This window comes from Ictalurus furcatus, chromosome 1 (genome assembly GCF_023375685.1).
Source record: "Ictalurus furcatus strain D&B chromosome 1, Billie_1.0, whole genome shotgun sequence".
Taxonomy (NCBI): Eukaryota; Metazoa; Chordata; class Actinopteri; order Siluriformes; family Ictaluridae; genus Ictalurus; species Ictalurus furcatus.
In genome coordinates, this window is record NC_071255.1 from 35,936,015 (window position 1) to 35,952,843 (window position 16,829).

A 16,829-nucleotide genomic window follows, 5' to 3' on the forward strand; every position below is an offset into this window, starting at 1 on the left:
GTGGCCCGGTGTGGCTCGGTGTGGCTCGCTATGGGTCAGTGTGGATCGGTGTGGGTTGGTGTGGGTCTGTGTGGGTCAGTGTGACTTGGTCTGGCTCGGTGTGGGTCTGTGTGGCTTGGTGTGGCTCGGTGTGGGTCGGTGTGGCTCGGTGTGGCCCGGTGTGGCTCGGTGTGGCTTGCTATGGGTCAGTGTGGATCGGTGTGGGTTGGTGTGGGTCTGTGTGGGTCAGACAGAATCGATCCTGTGGATAATCAGCTCCTCTTTTTGGAATAATTTGACATCGATTGTGTTCGGGTCGTACAGTATTTTCCGAAAGAGCAGGTCAAGGCAAGGGCAACTTATCGACCAGCACTGTTGTGTGTGACATCAACTGACACACCATATTCTGCACTTATTCCACATCCCCAGATACTCTCTTCCCCTCATCCCCACATCCTCTCATCCCCTCATCCCTATATCCCCACATCCCCTCATTCCCTCATCCTCTCATCCCCTCATCCCTATATCCCCACATCCCCTCATTCCCTCATCCCCACATCCCCTCATCCCTATATCCCCACATCCCCTCATCCCTATATCCCCACATCCCCTCATTCCCTCATCCTCTCATCCCCTCATCCCTATATCCCCACATCCCCTCATCCCCACATCCCCTCATCCCCTCATCCCCACATCCCCTCATCCCTATATCCCCACATCCCCTCATCCCTATATCCCCACATCCCCTCATTCCCTCATCCTCTCATCCCCTCATCCCTATATCCCCACATCCCCTCATCCCCACATCCCCTCATCCCCACATCCCCTCATCCCTATATCCCCACATCCCCTCATCCCCACATCCCCTCATTCCCTCATCCCCTCATCCCCACATCCTCTCATCCCCTCATCCCTATATCCCCACATCCCCTCATCCCCACATCCTCTCATCCCCACATCCTCTCATCCCCTCATCCCTATATCCCCACATACCCTCATCCCCACATCCCCTCATTCCCTCATCCCCTCATCCCTATATCCCCTCATTCCCTCATCCCCTCATCCCTATATCCCCACATCCCCTCATCCCCACATCCTCTCATCCCCACATCCCCCCATCCCCACATCCCCCCATCCCCACATCCTCTCATCCTCTCATCCCCTCATCAATATATCCCCACATCCTCTCATCCCCACATCCCCACTTCCCCTTATCCCCTCGTCCCCACATCCTCTCATCCCCACATCCCCTCATCCACTCATCCCCTCATCCCCACATCCCCTCATCCATTCATTCCCTCACCCCCACTTCCGCCTTATCCTCTCATCCCCACATCCTCTCATCCCTACATCCTCTCATCCCCACATCCCCTCATCCCCACATCATCTCATCCCCACATCCTCCCATCCCCTCATCCCCTCATCCCCTCATCCCTACATCCTCTCATCCCCACATCCCCTCATCCCCACATTCTCTCATCCCCACATCCTCTCATCCCCATTTCCCCTTATCCCTTCATCCCCACATCCTCTCATACCCTCATCCCCACATCCTCTCATCCCCACATCCCCTCATCCCCACATTCTCTCATCCCCACATCCTCTCATCCCCACATCCCCTCATCCCCACATTCTCTCATCCCCACATCCCCTCATCCCCACATCCTCTCATCCCCACATCCCCTCATCCCCACATTCTCTCATCCCCACATCCCCTCTTCCCTTCATCCCCACATCCTCTCATCCCCACATCCCCTCATCCCCACATTCTCTCATCCCCACATCCTCTCATCCCCATTTCCCCTTATCCTTTCATCCCCACATCCTCTCATCCTCTCATCCCCACATTCTCTCATCCCCATATCCTCTCATCCCCTCATCCACATATCCTCTCATCCCCACATCCCCACATCCTCTCATCCCAACATCCCCTCATCCCCACATCCACTCATCCCCACATCCTCTCATCCCCTCATCCCCACATCCTCTCATCCCCTCATCCCCACATCCCCTGATTCCACATCCCCACATTCCACATTCCCTTATTATACATTCCAGGAAAGGACGTTTCATGTCCTTTCATTATACATCCCTTATTCTACATCTCTTCATTCCTCATCCCTTCATTCCACATTTCTACTTTTCACATCCCCGCATTCCAGATCCCTTCATTCTGCATCACTTCGTTCCACTTCCTCTCAGTTCATACTTGCTCATTCCAAATCCTTTCATTCCAAATATCTCCATGCTACATCCCTTCATCCAATCATTCCTTCTCTCTTAATTCCACATCTCTTTATCCTATCATTTCTTCTCTCCTAATTCCACATCTCTTCATTCCACATCCCTTCTTCCCCCCACATTCTTTTATTCTGCATATCTTCACTCCTATCATTTCTCATTCCCCATATTCCATGTACCGTCAAAAAAAGACCGATGATTCCCGAGGTTCTAGAAGTTGTTAGGTTTGTTTTTGATGTGCTGGAAAAATCCTTTGCAACTCAGTCATCAAACTGAACACACACTCTTACATAAACAGAGCAGTGTTGATTTTTTTACTCTACCCATTGAGTGTGTGTGTGTGTGTGTGTGCCCCTATACTAGCGTGTGTTCAATATACCTGCTCTGCTGTCGTACTCACTCGACTCCTTGTACGCTTTCTGCTCGATGTCCGTGTTTGTTGAAGGAGTCAGGTGAAGAATCACAGGGTTGTAGTGTGCCGTGTGAAAGAAAAGCCTGAGCACAATAATTGATATACTGTATATAATGGTGAGTTTAGTATTGTGTGAAAAATGGGTGATTTTTGTGTCAGCCATTAATGTTTTAACAAGGTGGTTGTTGTTGTTTTTTTCTTCTTTCAGGTGATCGACACGCTGTCCAAACTGTCCAACACAACAATCGCACTACAAACTGGAATACGGTAAGGACATAATCATAATACTAACAATAATAATAATAATAATAATAATAATAATAATAATAATAATAATAATAAATACTCTCTCTCTCTCTCTCTCTGAAGGCCGTTTCCGACAGAAGAAAGTGTGGAAGACGAGGACATCTACAATCACCTGAAAGACCTCATAGAGTATGAATTATTTTGCTAATAACATGACAGTGCATGTGTGTGTGTGTGTGTGTGTGTGTGTGTGTGTGTGTGTGGTGTAGCAGTATATGGTATATCGTGATTAGAGAAAGTGTCCAGTGTGTGCATATTTGTGGTGATCAGAATAAAAATAAAACAGATATAAAACCACCAGGAACCAGTAAGAACGATGTATTCCATTACACTAGCACAACACACCACAACAAACACATCAAAACCCTTTATCGTCGCTAATGCTACTCTGTCAGGAGGAAGTGGTCTTAAAACTAACTTCGATTCGTTTTAAATCAGCAGCAGGTGATCAACAATACAATACATAATTAATGAACTAGCCAGCTAGATGTCCAAAACAGCGCTAATTTGCTAATATTAGAGAATAGACGAAGCTCCGCCGTAAACATTGGATTAGTTGTACTCTGATTTACTGTAAGGATAAAGGCACAGCTGTTTCACTACGGTGTGTGTGTGTGTGTGTGTGTGATGTGCTGCTTTTGTAATTTGAATATTGTTTACTGTATATTTAGCTGTGTTTTTTCTCGCTAACATTACATGGGCAAAGTCGTAGCTAATTAGTTTTCCGTTAACAATGCTAGCTAGCAAGGATTAGCAAATCGCCACGAAGCTAGCTAATCGTGATTGCATCATAATGTCCCAGTTCTACCCTGAAATTTCATCTGGTGTGTGTGTGTGTGTGTGTGTGTGTGTGTGTGTGTGTGTGTGTGTGCGCGTGTGTGTGTGCATGTGTGCTCATGCTTGACTAGTAATACTCATCCATAAACATGGGATCAGCTGTGCTTGGAGACACTGATAGCTCACAGCCACAGCTGTTTCACTCAAATGTTGTGTGTGTGTGTGTGTGTGTGTGTGTGTGTGTGTGTGTGTGTGTGTGTGTGCCCAGATGTCCTGCTTTTGTAATTTGGATATTGTTTTCTCCAGATGTGTGTGTGTGTGTGTATGTGTTTTTGGGAGGGTGTTTTTGGGACCCTTTTCTCTGAAGAGCTGTGTGTGTTTCTGGAATTACTTAACACCAGAAAAATAGATCTACACACACACACACACACACACACACACACACACACACACACACACACACAAAATAATAGACTGTGACGTGACAGACACATAAAGCCCTAGTCATTATTTGCACAGTAAAGTGTGTTCATGTCTAATGTTCATGTGTCATCTCGGTGTATACTGATGTCTAATCTGTGTGTTGATGTCTAATCTCTTTGTGTATTAATGGCCAGCGTGTGTGTGTGTGTGTTAATGTCTATTTGTCTAATCTTTATGTGGTAATATCTGTCTAATATCTTGTGTGCATCAATGCCTGATCTCTGTCCTGATCTCATAGCCTGTATTTGACGATGTCTGATTGTCTGATCAGCAGCCAGAATGGTGTGGATGATGTAGACTGTCTGTAAGACTGTGTGCATGTGTTAATGTCTGATCTCTGACTGTCTGATCAGCGGTCAAAATTGTGTGGACAGTGTAGAATATCTGTAATTCATATTGATGTCTGATCTATCTGATCTCTGCCTGAGAATGGTCTGGATGAGGAACTGTATGACTGTGTGTGTGTGTGTGTGTTAATATCTGATCTCTGAATGTCTGATCTCTGAAAGTCTGATCTCCAGTGAGAATGGCGTAGATGATGAAGAGGACCTGTATGACTGTGTGTGTGTGTTAATGCCTGATCTCTGAATGTCTGATCTCTGAAAGTCTGATCTCCAGTGAGAATGGTGTAGATGATGAAGAGGACCTGTATGACTGTGTGTGTGTGTGTGTGTGTGTGTGTGTGTGTTAATGTCTGATTGCTGAATGTCTGATCTCTGAAAGTCTGATCTCCAGTGAGAATGGCGTGGATGATGAAGGGGACCTGTATGACTGTGTGTGTGTGTGTGTGTATATGTGTGCATGTGTATATGTGTGTGTTAATGTCTGATCGCTGAATGTCTGATCTCTGAAAGTCTGATCTCCAGTGAGAATGGCGTGGATGATGAAGGGGACCTGTATGACTGTGTGTGTGTGTGTGTGTATATGTGTGCATGTGTGTATGTGTGTGTTAATGTCTGATCTCTGACTGTCTGATCTCCAGTGAGAATGGCATGGATGATGAGGAGGACCTGTTTGACTATGTGTGTGTGTGTGTGTGTGTTAATGTCTGATCACTGACTGTCTGATCTCCAGTGAGAATGGCGTGGATGATGAAGAGGACCTGTATGACTGTGTGTATGATGATGATGGTGGTGAAGTTTATGAAGACCTGATGAAGATGGAAGCTGGAGCTCCACCGGTGAGTCGCACACAAGCTCCGCCCACCTCACCATCCAACATTGGACCCTGTATTCTAATGTGTGTGACCTGTGTGATTTCAGAAACAGGTGGAGACAGACATCAGGAGCTGCTGCTTGGCTGAGATCAGACAGACGGAGGAGAAGTACGCCGAGACACTGGAGTCTATCGAGAAAGTACACGATCTTCACAACACACACTTAATAACAGTGACACACTCAGGAACTGCTCAAGTCTAATCTAACCACGTCATTTACAAACCTTGTCCAATAAATAAACTAATACGAAAATGCACATCTTTTTTTGTCGTTGTACGACTGCAGTGAGGTTCAGTCTACCGTTCCTCATCAGTGTTACAAATATTACATAAAAATATCAATGAAATATTATAAAACAAAATGATAATAATATTCTGTAACAAAACGCTCACTATCGGTTTGATTTCGTCAGTTCTGCACGATGTTACTTAGCCAATCCGTTATAAAAAATAAAGATTTAATAACTTTTTGAGCAAACACTATTTCAGTTATTACTTTTAATTTGCATGCTATCATTAAGTAATGGATATTATACATTATTCATCATCACTCTGATTTGTGTAAATATAAATGTGTGCTGCACACGGTACATCAGCGTTTCTCAACCAGGGGTTTGGTGACCCCTAGTGGTCGCTGGCGTAATTGCAGGTGGTTCTTGGGAAAGTTTTTTAAAATGTTTATATATATATATATAGTTTTGTTAAATGTATCAAAATATATCCAAAATACCATACATCCATCAAATGTAAGAACAATTTAAGATATGTTTTAAAATTAACCAATTTGTTTATTTGCGTGCATTCACAAATATCACGTTAGTGTCGCACTGACGGATAAAATAAACAAAAGATCATTCCGAGAGTCAAATTAAATGTCACACCAACAATAAAATGTAAAAGAATAAAATCCTGAAATGATTCAATTTTAAATGTCCAGTGTTAATATTATTCATGCTAAATATGAATAAAATAAAGAAACATATATAGAAATGACTGTTAAATATATAACCTAGAATTGTCGTGGAGTGAGGGGCTCCTGGTGGATTGTTCGAAATATGCTTGGGTCCAGAGCTCACAAAAGTCGTACATAAACTTGCCCCGCCTTCAGTCATCTACTATTGGCTGGCAGAATATTTCTAAAGTTACGTCAGGGAAAGTTAGGTGTACTCAGAGTCGGGTTACGCACCTGTGGATTTTCTGTTTTCGACACTTGGATTATGCAAATTACCTGCGTGTTGGCCACGCCTCTGAGATTTTTTCCTTCAGTAGAAGACCACTGCTAATATAAAATATAAATTGCGGACTGAAGGTTTCTTTCATATCAAATAATATAAAAGCCTTAGGAAAGAAAACATAACCACGATTTGAAGGATAAGCTGACCGAGCACTCAACTGCGCATTAAGTTTAAATTCATTCACATTTTTATTGATAAAATAATAATGAAACGTCCAGTTAGGATGCTGTCTCTAATATTCTCCACACACACACACACACACAAATAAATCAAAATAATAATCCTTCTTCGGCACTTTAAAGTTACAGTACTGTTAGTTAATTACTCAGTAGTGTCATATTTATGTATTTAATCCTGAGCGTTGTTTTGAGTGTACAGTATTTACATGGAACTGTCAGAGAGAGGAGCTGGACTTATTACTGCGCCTCACTCCAGCCAACATCACACAAGAAAAAATGTCCTTATGTTCAAGTAACCTTTGACCCGCCTCTGTTTCACTCAAACTCCGCCCCTGGGTCTGTAACCTTCACTTCAGTGCTTATTGTACGTGTGATTTCGGTATCACGTCCTCACCAAGCACGCTTATCTCAGTTCTGATTACTTCAGGTCAATGTTCGTGTTTGCTCCTGTGTAATTACGTTGCAACGTTACCATGACAACGATCCCAAACGACGGGCCGTTCTTTGCTATTGTGATGCTAAGCAGTCGTTTGTCCTGGTGCTCTCTCACGCGCTAACGTTTCTGTGCTCTCAGTTCTTCCTCAGGCCGCTGGAGCAGTTTCTCACAGCGTCCGAGATCAACAAGGTGTTCGTGAACATTCCTGTAAGTGCCAGTGAGAATGATGGTTTACGCGATAAATGGTGGTTCCTTTAACTGACATTATTTAACGCATTAGTTAGCGTTAGCTGAGAAGTTCAGCATTGATACACCATCGGTGACATTAATGACAGATAATCAGCACCCGTACAGAACTAATCACCGCTCATCACTAATCAACACGCAGTCCGTCTGATGAAGCGAAATTATGAACCAACACCAACGTTTAATAAATATCTCAACAAATGCAACGTGCAAAATTTCTTTTTACATCATAAACATGCTTTAATTTCATGTTTTGCTCTTCTATTCAGGAGTGAAAGTAGCATTCGCATACAGAAATTAGTGAAAGTAGCAATCACACACAGAAAGTAGCAATCACACACAGAAAGTAGTGAAAGTAGCATTCACACACAGGAAGTAGTGAAAGTAGCATTCACATACAGGAAGTAGTGAAAGTAGCATTCACAAACAGAAAGTAGCATTCACACACAGAAAGTAGTGAAAGTAGCATTCACACACAGAAAGTAGTGAAAGTAGCATTCACACACAGAAAGTAGTGAAAGTAGCATTCACACACAGAAAGTAGTGAAAGCATTCACACAGAAAGTAGTGAAAGTAGCATTCGCACACAGAAAATAGCATTCACACAGAAAATAGTGAAAGTAGCATTCACACACAGAAAGTAGAATTCACACGCAGAAAGTAGTGAAAATAGCATACACATGCAGAAAATAGTGAAAGTAGCATTCGCACACAGAAAGTAGTGAAAGTAGCATTCACACACAGAAAATAGTGAAAGTAGCATTCGCACACAGAAAGTAATGAAAGTAGCATTCGCACACAGAAAGTAGTGAAAGTAGCATTCACACACAGAAAGTAGTGAAAGTAGCATTCGCACACAGAAAGTAGTGAAAGTAGCATTCACACAGAAAGTAGTGAAAGTAGCATTCGCACACAGAAAATAGCATTCACACAGAAAATAGTGAAAGTAGCATTCACACACAGAAAGTAGCATTCACACACAGAAAGTAGTGAAAATAGCATACACATGCAGAAAATAGTGAAAGTAGCATTCGCACACAGAAAGTAGTGAAAGTAGCATTCACACACAGAAAGTAGTGAAAGTAGCATTCGCACACAGAAAGTAGTGAAAGTAGCATTCGCACACAGAAAGTAGTGAAAGTAGCATTCGCACACAGAAAGTAGTGAAAGTAGCATTCGCACACAGAAAGTAGTGAAAGTAGCATTCGCACACAGAAAGTAGTGAAAGTAGCATTTGCACACAGAAAGTAGTGAAAGTAGCATTCGCACACAGAAAGCGAGTTTCAGACCGAACGAGACAACTATATTGACTTGTTATCACATTTCACTCGACCTGATATAAGAGGACAGCTAAATGGATTGGACTGAAATACATGTCCAGTATAGTGAGTAATGAATGATATCAGACCCTGTGGTATTGTGCAGCGATCTCTACGCTTTCCTGAGATCAGGTTTAATAATAAATCACACTCCACTCTGTGCGGTTTGGAACAGGACCTAGTGAAAGTGCACAAGAGCCTGCTGCAGGACGTGCAGAACTCCATCGGCCACCAGGGCGCCAGTAACCTCTACCAGATCTTCATCGATTACAAGGAGAGGTAAGAGATCACACTCTACTCTGTTTATCACTATACGGGTGAAGAGATGTTGTCCATCATTGTTGTGTCAATTGTCCTGCAGGTTACTGATCTACGGGAAATACTGTAGCCACGTAGAGACGGCCATCGTGTATCTGGATGAGCTCTGTAAAGAAAAAGAGGACGTGAGACAAAAACTAGAGGTCAGATGCTTGTTTTTAAGATAAGAAAGAATAATAAAATAAAAAAAGGTTTGCTTTTGTCTCACCTTTGTAGATTTTTATTTCAGGATTGTAGCATTGTGGTCAGATGCTGCCCTCTGCTGCGTGTCACTGGTATTACAGCCTCTTGACTTTCTGCCCATTGACTTTACTGTGGAAAAATAACCCACTTTTTTTAATCATTGTTTTATTAAGGGTGTAATGATTGGATTTTTTGGAACAGTGCCACTGCTAATAAATCTTAACATATGAAATGAAAACCTGCACCCACACCGGCCCTTTCCGGATAAGATTGTACACCCCTGCTTTACAACATACAAAAAGGAAAAGAATGAAACTGCACCATATCTCTGTGCACATTAAGTTTTAAAGCATATATGATTTAAATTTCATAAGTTCAAGCCCCGGCACTGCCAAGCGGCCACTGCTGGGCCCTTGAGCAAGGTCCTTAACCCTCTCTGCTCCAGGGGTGCTGTATCATGGCAGATCCTGTGCTCTGACCCCAACTTCCTAACATGCTGGGATATGTGAAGAAAAGAATTTCACTGTGCTGTAATGTACATGTGATCAATAAAGACTCATTATTTTTATCATTATATTATAAAAACAACTCCTTTATATGACATTGGTTTCACATGCTACACAGGCCAATATTCCTTTTACCACTAGAGGTCTCTGGTGTGCGCACAAAGCATCGAGAGATGAAACAGCAGAGCTGTCTAGCCGTCAGTAATGATAAGGATGAACTAGGCTTAAAGCATACACAACTAGAGAATTGGCAAGATTTATATATATATATATATAATTACTGAAATGCAAATGCTTTGGATTATTCCCAAAATCTTGGGGATTTTCCATTATGAGATTATTACAGGTACAGGTAAAAACGGATCGGACGTCACGTCATATCAGTAACTCTGGAACGATCCTTTTGTGTGTTATCAGGTCTGTTCCAAAAGGGCAAATAACGGGAAGTTCACACTCAGAGATCTCCTTGTCGTGCCAATGCAAAGGGTTTTGAAGTATCATCTGCTTCTCCAGGTGAGCTGTGTGTGTGTGTGTGTGTGTGTGTGTGTATACACTTTTTCAGCATCCTGATCAATCCTCCATTTCTTCAAGTTTGCTGCAACCATTGTCATATGACCATTACACGTTTCATTAAAATCACTGGTGCACCTCTGGAACAGCAAGGCTAATTCTTATGTTTTTGCTTTCGCTATACATTGTTACACAGAACACAGCACATTTTGTATCAGACTACACCGTTTTTAGGTGAGCAAAAGTATAGGAACAGATCAGACTTGAAGTTAATTAAAGTGAATAACTCTTAATATTTAGTTGCATATCCCTCGCTTGCAATAACTGCATCAAACCTGCGACTCAGAGACCACCGAACTGTTGGTTTCTTATTTTTGTGAAGCTTTTCCAGGTTTTTATCGCAGCTTCTTCCAGTTGTTGGTTGTTTCGGGGGGTTTCTCCCTTCAGTCTCCTCTTCAGGAGGTGAAATGCTGCTCAGTCGGGTTAAGGTCTGGAGATTGACTTGTCCAGTCTAAAACCCTCCGTTTTCCCCCTGATGAAGTCCTGTGTTGAGGTGGCAGTGTGTTTTGGATCGTTGTCGTGCTCATGGTGAAGTTCCTCCTGATTAATCTGGATGCATTTCTCTGTAAATAGTAAATAAAATGTTCCTGTAAACTTCTGAATTCATTCTGCTGCTTCCATCATGAGTTCCATCATCAATAAAGATTAGTGAGAATGTTCCAGAAGCAGCCATGCAGGTCCAAGCCATGACACTACCTCCACTATGTCTCACAGATCAGCTTGTATGTTTTGGATCATGTTTTGGAGCAGGTCCTTTCTTTCTCCACACTTTGGACTTTCCATCACTTTGGTAGAGGTTCATCTCGGTTCCAGAACTGTTGTGGATCATCTCTGTATTTCTTTGCGAGTTCCAGTCTGGCTTTCTGATTCTTACTGCTGATGAGTGGTTTGCATCTCATGGTATGGCCTCTAATATTTCTGAATTTCTCGAAATCTTCTTCGAACGGTGGATTGTGGTACCTTCACCCCTGCCCTGTGGAGGCTGTTGGTGATGTCACTAACTGTTGTTTTTGGGTTTTTCTTTATGGCTCTCACAATGCTTCTGTCATCGACTGCTTTTGTTTTGCTCGGCCGACCTGTTCCATGTCTGGTTGCTCAGTACACCAGTGGTTTCTTTCTTTTCCAGAACATTCCAAATTGTTGTATTGGATATGCACAATGCTTGTGCAATGCCTCTGCTAGATTTTCCCTCTTATCTCAGGTTGAAAATGGCTTGCTTTTCTTCCATAGACAGCTCTCTGGTCTTCAGATCAAGTTCAACTGGCTTTTATTGTCATTTCAACTGTATACTGCTGGTACAGTACACAGTGAAACCAAACAACGTTCCTCCAGGACCACGCTGCTACATAAAACAACACACTAACCACATGCGACGACACAGAACTAAATAAGACTTACATATTCTACATAAAGCGCCCAAACGCTTTGGTACCATTTTTCCAGACGGCAGGATGGTGAAGAGTGTGTGTGAGGGGTGTGTGGGGTCCTGCACAATGCTGGTGGCTTTGCGAATGCAGCGTGTGGTGTAAATGTCTATGATGGAGGGACGAGAGACCCCAGTGATCTTCTCAGCTGTCTTCACTACCCGCCGCAGGGTCTTGCGATCCGATGCGGTGCAATTTCCGAACCAGACGGTGATGCGGCTGCTCAAGATGCTCTCAGTCGTTCCTCTGTAGAACGTGGTGAGGATGAGGGGTGGGAGATGGTTTTTCTTCAGCCTTCGCAGAAAATAGAGACGCTGCTGGGCTTTCTTGGTTATGGAGCTGGTGTTGAGGGACCAGGTGAGGTTCTCCGTCAGGTGAACACCATCGAATTTGGTGCTCTTGACGATCTCCACTGAGGAGCCGCCGATGATCAGCGGAGTGTGGAATAAAATGAGCCACTAGGTGGCAGCATTATCATTCGTCATTCAGTAGTGTGTGAGAGTGGGTGTGTGAGAGAGAGAGGGCAGCCGGTGTGTTCTGGCATGAATATTTCATACCGAGGCTCTCGCTGTCCATTAGATGTCACATGCAGCTTGTAGTTTATGCTCTGTGTGACTGAGCCATGCCGAGATCTGAAAATAAACAAGAGAGAAAGAGAGAGAGTGTGAGAGAGAGAGAGAGGGAGAGAGAGAGAGGGAGAGAGAGAGTGAGAGAGAGAGAGAGAGAGAGAGAGAGAGAAAGAGGGAGAGAGAGAGTGAGAGAGAGAGAGAGAGAGAGAGAGGGAGAGAGAAAGAGGGAGAGAGAGAGTGAGAGAGAGAGAGAGGTGGGGGGAGAGAATAAGGTGTGAATACTAATAGCTAACTTAAATCCAGATTGTTTGTAAGTAGAAGAGAATAAACAATGTCATGAAGAAGTGTTCATGTGCGTGATCAACTACTGATGTGTATCTTATTCCGGTAGGTCACACATCTCACACACACACACACACACACACACACCATGTGTACCATGTGTACCATGTGTACGAGTATACTTCTCGCAGAGATGATGCTCAGCTAATTTCCACGAACAACATGATGTCATTGTCTTGGACGAAAGGACGTTGTACAGAGGCGTCTCTAAATCCCATGAACGTAAACGTCAAGCCTGTGATTGGTCGTTACAAACGAGGAGTCCCCAGACGACCTTGAGGTGTGGCCGTAGTCGTGAAATTTGTCATTGAAATTTGTGACAGCGCCACCTGCAGTTCTGGAGAACTCACACAGTATGTGACGGATAGTATGACCGGTTCGTATCGTCTCACTATCTAACTATCGCCGATTCATGACGTTGTCAGCAGCATTGAAGATGGAAAAGGGGCGTGGCCAGGCATACATAACGTGTGTGTGTGTATGTTACATCATTACAGCAGAAAAAAATATCCAGAAGTCGGCTGTAGTCAAGATTGTAACTGTAAAATAAGCCTGCTTTGGTGCTACCCGCAAGAGAGCGCCAAAATGGAGAAGGAGCAAGCAGAGGCCGTTGCTAAGCAGGACCTGGTCTGGGACTTCAGAGGAGGACAGCTCCAAGGCTTCCACCGCAGACCAGTACAGTCACAGCCCTTGTAACCTCCAGTGATGGTCAGGTGACTCTTCTTCAGAAACAGCTACTGAGGGAGCAGAGGAATCTTCAGGAGCTCCGGGGCTCCGTATCTTCTGGAGCTCCGTATCTTCAAGGGCTGTGGCTGTACTGGTCTGTGGTGGAAGCCTCGGAGCTCTCCTCCTCTGAAGTCTACGAACCTCGACACGCATATAAATTCAGGAGATAGATTTTAAATTCGTGAATTTATCCCTAACGAGCAAACCAGAGGCGATGGAAAAACTCCCTGAGACGATATGAGGAAGAAACCTCAAGAGGAACCAGACTCAAAAGGGAACCCGGACAGTGCGATTATAAATAAATACACCCCTTCTATAAATGTACTAATACTACATGGCCACACAGTGCAGTTGTGTTACCAGGAAACTCATCACAGTTTTTTCATGAAGTCTGATATAACCGACGCGTGCATGTGCTCTGTGCTGAACCGCAGAGGAGATACCTACTGAATTCTGCTAGAGCGAAGTAGCCGTGATAAAACAACACAGTGTTTCACTTCCTGAACTTAATCCCGCGGTCAGAGACGTTTATAACACGAGACACGACAATTTATTTTTTAATTTTTATTTTTTAAGCTGCAGACGTTGCATCTTCCTCCATCTTCTGTGGGATATTAGTGATACTTTCATCAATCGTTCCAAGCCTCCTCCAAGTGAGCGCTGCTGTCTTTCGTTTGAACGTGTTTTGCTCCGGGTTTGAGTCTTGTCTCCGCCCCTTTCCTGCGATTAGTTTGTCTATTTATATCTCTCTGTGAAGTCTGATCACATGTCTGAGCCTTATTTACCCATGTTTCCTTCTTCCTTGTTGCCTAGTACTACTTCCTGGTTTTGAGCCACGCCCGTTTTTGTGTTTACACTGTAGGGATGATTGACAGTGGTTGATGGACTCGTGGTGATAAAGGTCACGCTGGGTTTTTACGCACTTGTGTCCTGAGTAGCGCAGAGACGCCGATTCTGTAGCTCTGTTCTGTTCTCCAGCACAGAGAGATAAACACCGCGGATCTGTGTACTGGAGGAGATCCGGATTCACGGCATTAAGCATCATTCTGTCTGAAAGTTTAATATTGGGACAGGAGTGTGTGTGTGTGTGTGTGTGTGTGTGTGTGTGTGTGTGACAGTGCTCTTTGCTCCAGTGGAGGGGGAGTCAGGTAGATGGAGTGTGTTGGTGTGTGCACACTGCTTTAACCTGTTTCTCTCCTCCTCTGCTTTACTTTTTAGTGCTGAACAGGTCTCTCTCTCGCTCTGTCTCTCTCTCTCTCTCTCTCTCTCTCTGTCTTTCTACCTTTTTGTCTGTCTCTCTCCAGCACTGTCTCTTTCTCTCTGTCTTTTTGTGTCTCTACCCATCTATCTCTCTCTCTCTCTCTCTCTCTCTGTCTGACTTTCTTTCTGTCTGTCGATCTCACTCTCGCTCTCTGTCTTTTTGTCTCTATCTGTCTGTCTCTCTATCTGTCTGTCTCTGTCTACTCTCTATCTGTCTGTAAGTCTGTTTCTCTCTTTCTCTTTCTGTCTGTCTGTCTGATGTGTCGTAGTCTGCTCGGTTCTGACTGAGGTGTTTGTAGTTTGTGGTCCAGGTGGATGTTGGTGATGGTGGCGTTGTGAGGGTTTCTGTGGAGTGTGGCGTCTTTTAGGTCTCTCTGTCTTTTTGTGTCTCTACCTGTCTATCTGTCTCTCTCTCTGCCTGTGCCTCTCTCTCTGTCTTACTCTCTCTCTCTCTCTCTCTCTCTCTCTCTCTCTGCCTGGACCTCTCTCTCTCTGTCTTACTCTCTATCTGTCTCTCTCACTCTCCCTCTCTCTCTATCCTACACTCTCTCTCTGCCTGTGCTTCTCTCTCTGTTTTACTCTCTATCTGTCTCTCTTACTCTCTCTCTCTCTTTGTCTTACTCTCTCTCTGTCTCTCTCTCTCTGTCTCTCTTTCTCTTTGTCTTTCACTCTCTCTCTGCCTGGACCTCTCTCACTTTGTCTTTGTCTCTCTGTCTCTCTCTCCCTCTCTCTCTCTGCCTGTGCCTCTCTCTCTCTCTCTCTCTCTCTCTGCCTGGACCTCTCTCTCTGTCTTACTCTCTCTGTCTCTCTCCCTCTCCCTCTCTCTCTATCCTACACTCTCTCTCTGCCTGTGCTTCTCTCTCTGTTTTACTCTCTATCTGTCTCTCTTACTCTCTCTCTCTCTTTGTCTTACTCTCTCTCTGTCTCTCTCTCTCTGTCTCTCTTTCTCTTTGTCTTTCACTCTCTCTCTGCCTGGACCTCTCTCACTTTGTCTTTGTCTCTCTGTCTCTCTCTCCCTCTCTCTCTCTGCCTGTGCCTCTCTCTCTCTCTCTCTCTCTCTCTCTGCCTGGACCTCTCTCTCTGTCTTACTCTCTCTGTCTCTCTCCCTCTCCCTCTCTCTCTATCCTACACTCTCTCTCTGCCTGTGCTTCTCTCTCTGTTTTACTCTCTATCTGTCTCTCTTACTCTCTCTCTCTCTTTGTCTTACTCTCTCTCTGTCTCTCTCTCTCTGTCTCTCTTTCTCTTTGTCTTTCTCTCTCTCTCTCTCTCTCTCTCTCTCTCTCTCTGCCTGTGCCTCTCTCTCTCTCTCTGCCTGTGCCTCTCTCTCTCTCTCTCTCTCTCTCTCTGCCTCTCTCTCTCTCTCTCTCTCTCTCTCTCTCCCTCTGCCTGTGCCTCTCTCTCTCTCTCTCTCTCTCTCTCTCTCTCTCTCTCTCTGCCTGTGCCTCTCTCTCTCTCTCTCTCTCTCTCTGCCTCTCTCTCTCTCTCTCTCTCTCTCTCTCTCTCTCTCTCTCTGTCTATCAGCGCACGTCGTGTGTGTGTGAAGCTGCATATCTCCAGAAAGAAATGTCAGTGTGCTCTGCTCTGCTTTCCCCCTGCCCCAAACAGCACTGATGTATTTCCCAGTGTTAAGTCCAAGTGTTCCTGCTTCCTCTCTCACTTTTTCTCTCTTTGAGCAGGAAAATGAAAAATAAGATGTGTGTGTATGTCTCGCAGGTGATAATAACACACACACACACACACACACACACACACACACACACATTCAGGGGGGGTTCGACTGCAGTTTGGGTGGCAATCTATACAGCAGGCCAAAGGGAAGCCATTTATCAGCCAGGGAAGGAACACACACACACACACACACACACACACACACACACACACACACACACCTGTTTATCCCTCAGCGTGGCCTCGATGCCTCGTTTACTCCACCCAGAAGCAGGAATGCAATCTCACACTGCTTTAAAGAATCTTATTTCTCATTTCCATTCCAAAAACACTGACACTGCGATATCGTTCCCGCTCCTGGTGTGTGTGTGTGTGTGTGTGTGTGTGTGTGTGTGTGTTTATGCATAAATGTGAAAAATGCCACAGCATGTTTA

General features: G+C 44.3%; 1 protein-coding gene across 2 annotated transcripts in view; it reads left to right on the forward strand.

Moving 5' to 3' along the window:
- The window catches only part of LOC128605444 (guanine nucleotide exchange factor VAV3), a 95,517-nt gene that overhangs the window by 43,197 nt on the left and 35,491 nt on the right, over positions 1 to 16,829 (forward strand). For both annotated transcript variants that reach the window (XM_053621005.1, XM_053620916.1), the window contains exons 3-10: positions 2,841 to 2,899; positions 3,002 to 3,067; positions 5,273 to 5,378; positions 5,461 to 5,553; positions 7,403 to 7,471; positions 9,005 to 9,108; positions 9,191 to 9,290; positions 10,254 to 10,349. In XM_053621005.1, the coding sequence (XP_053476980.1) occupies positions 2,841 to 2,899; positions 3,002 to 3,067; positions 5,273 to 5,378; positions 5,461 to 5,553; positions 7,403 to 7,471; positions 9,005 to 9,108; positions 9,191 to 9,290; positions 10,254 to 10,349 (693 nt within the window). The remainder of the gene's footprint in view (positions 1 to 2,840; positions 2,900 to 3,001; positions 3,068 to 5,272; positions 5,379 to 5,460; positions 5,554 to 7,402; positions 7,472 to 9,004; positions 9,109 to 9,190; positions 9,291 to 10,253; positions 10,350 to 16,829) is intronic.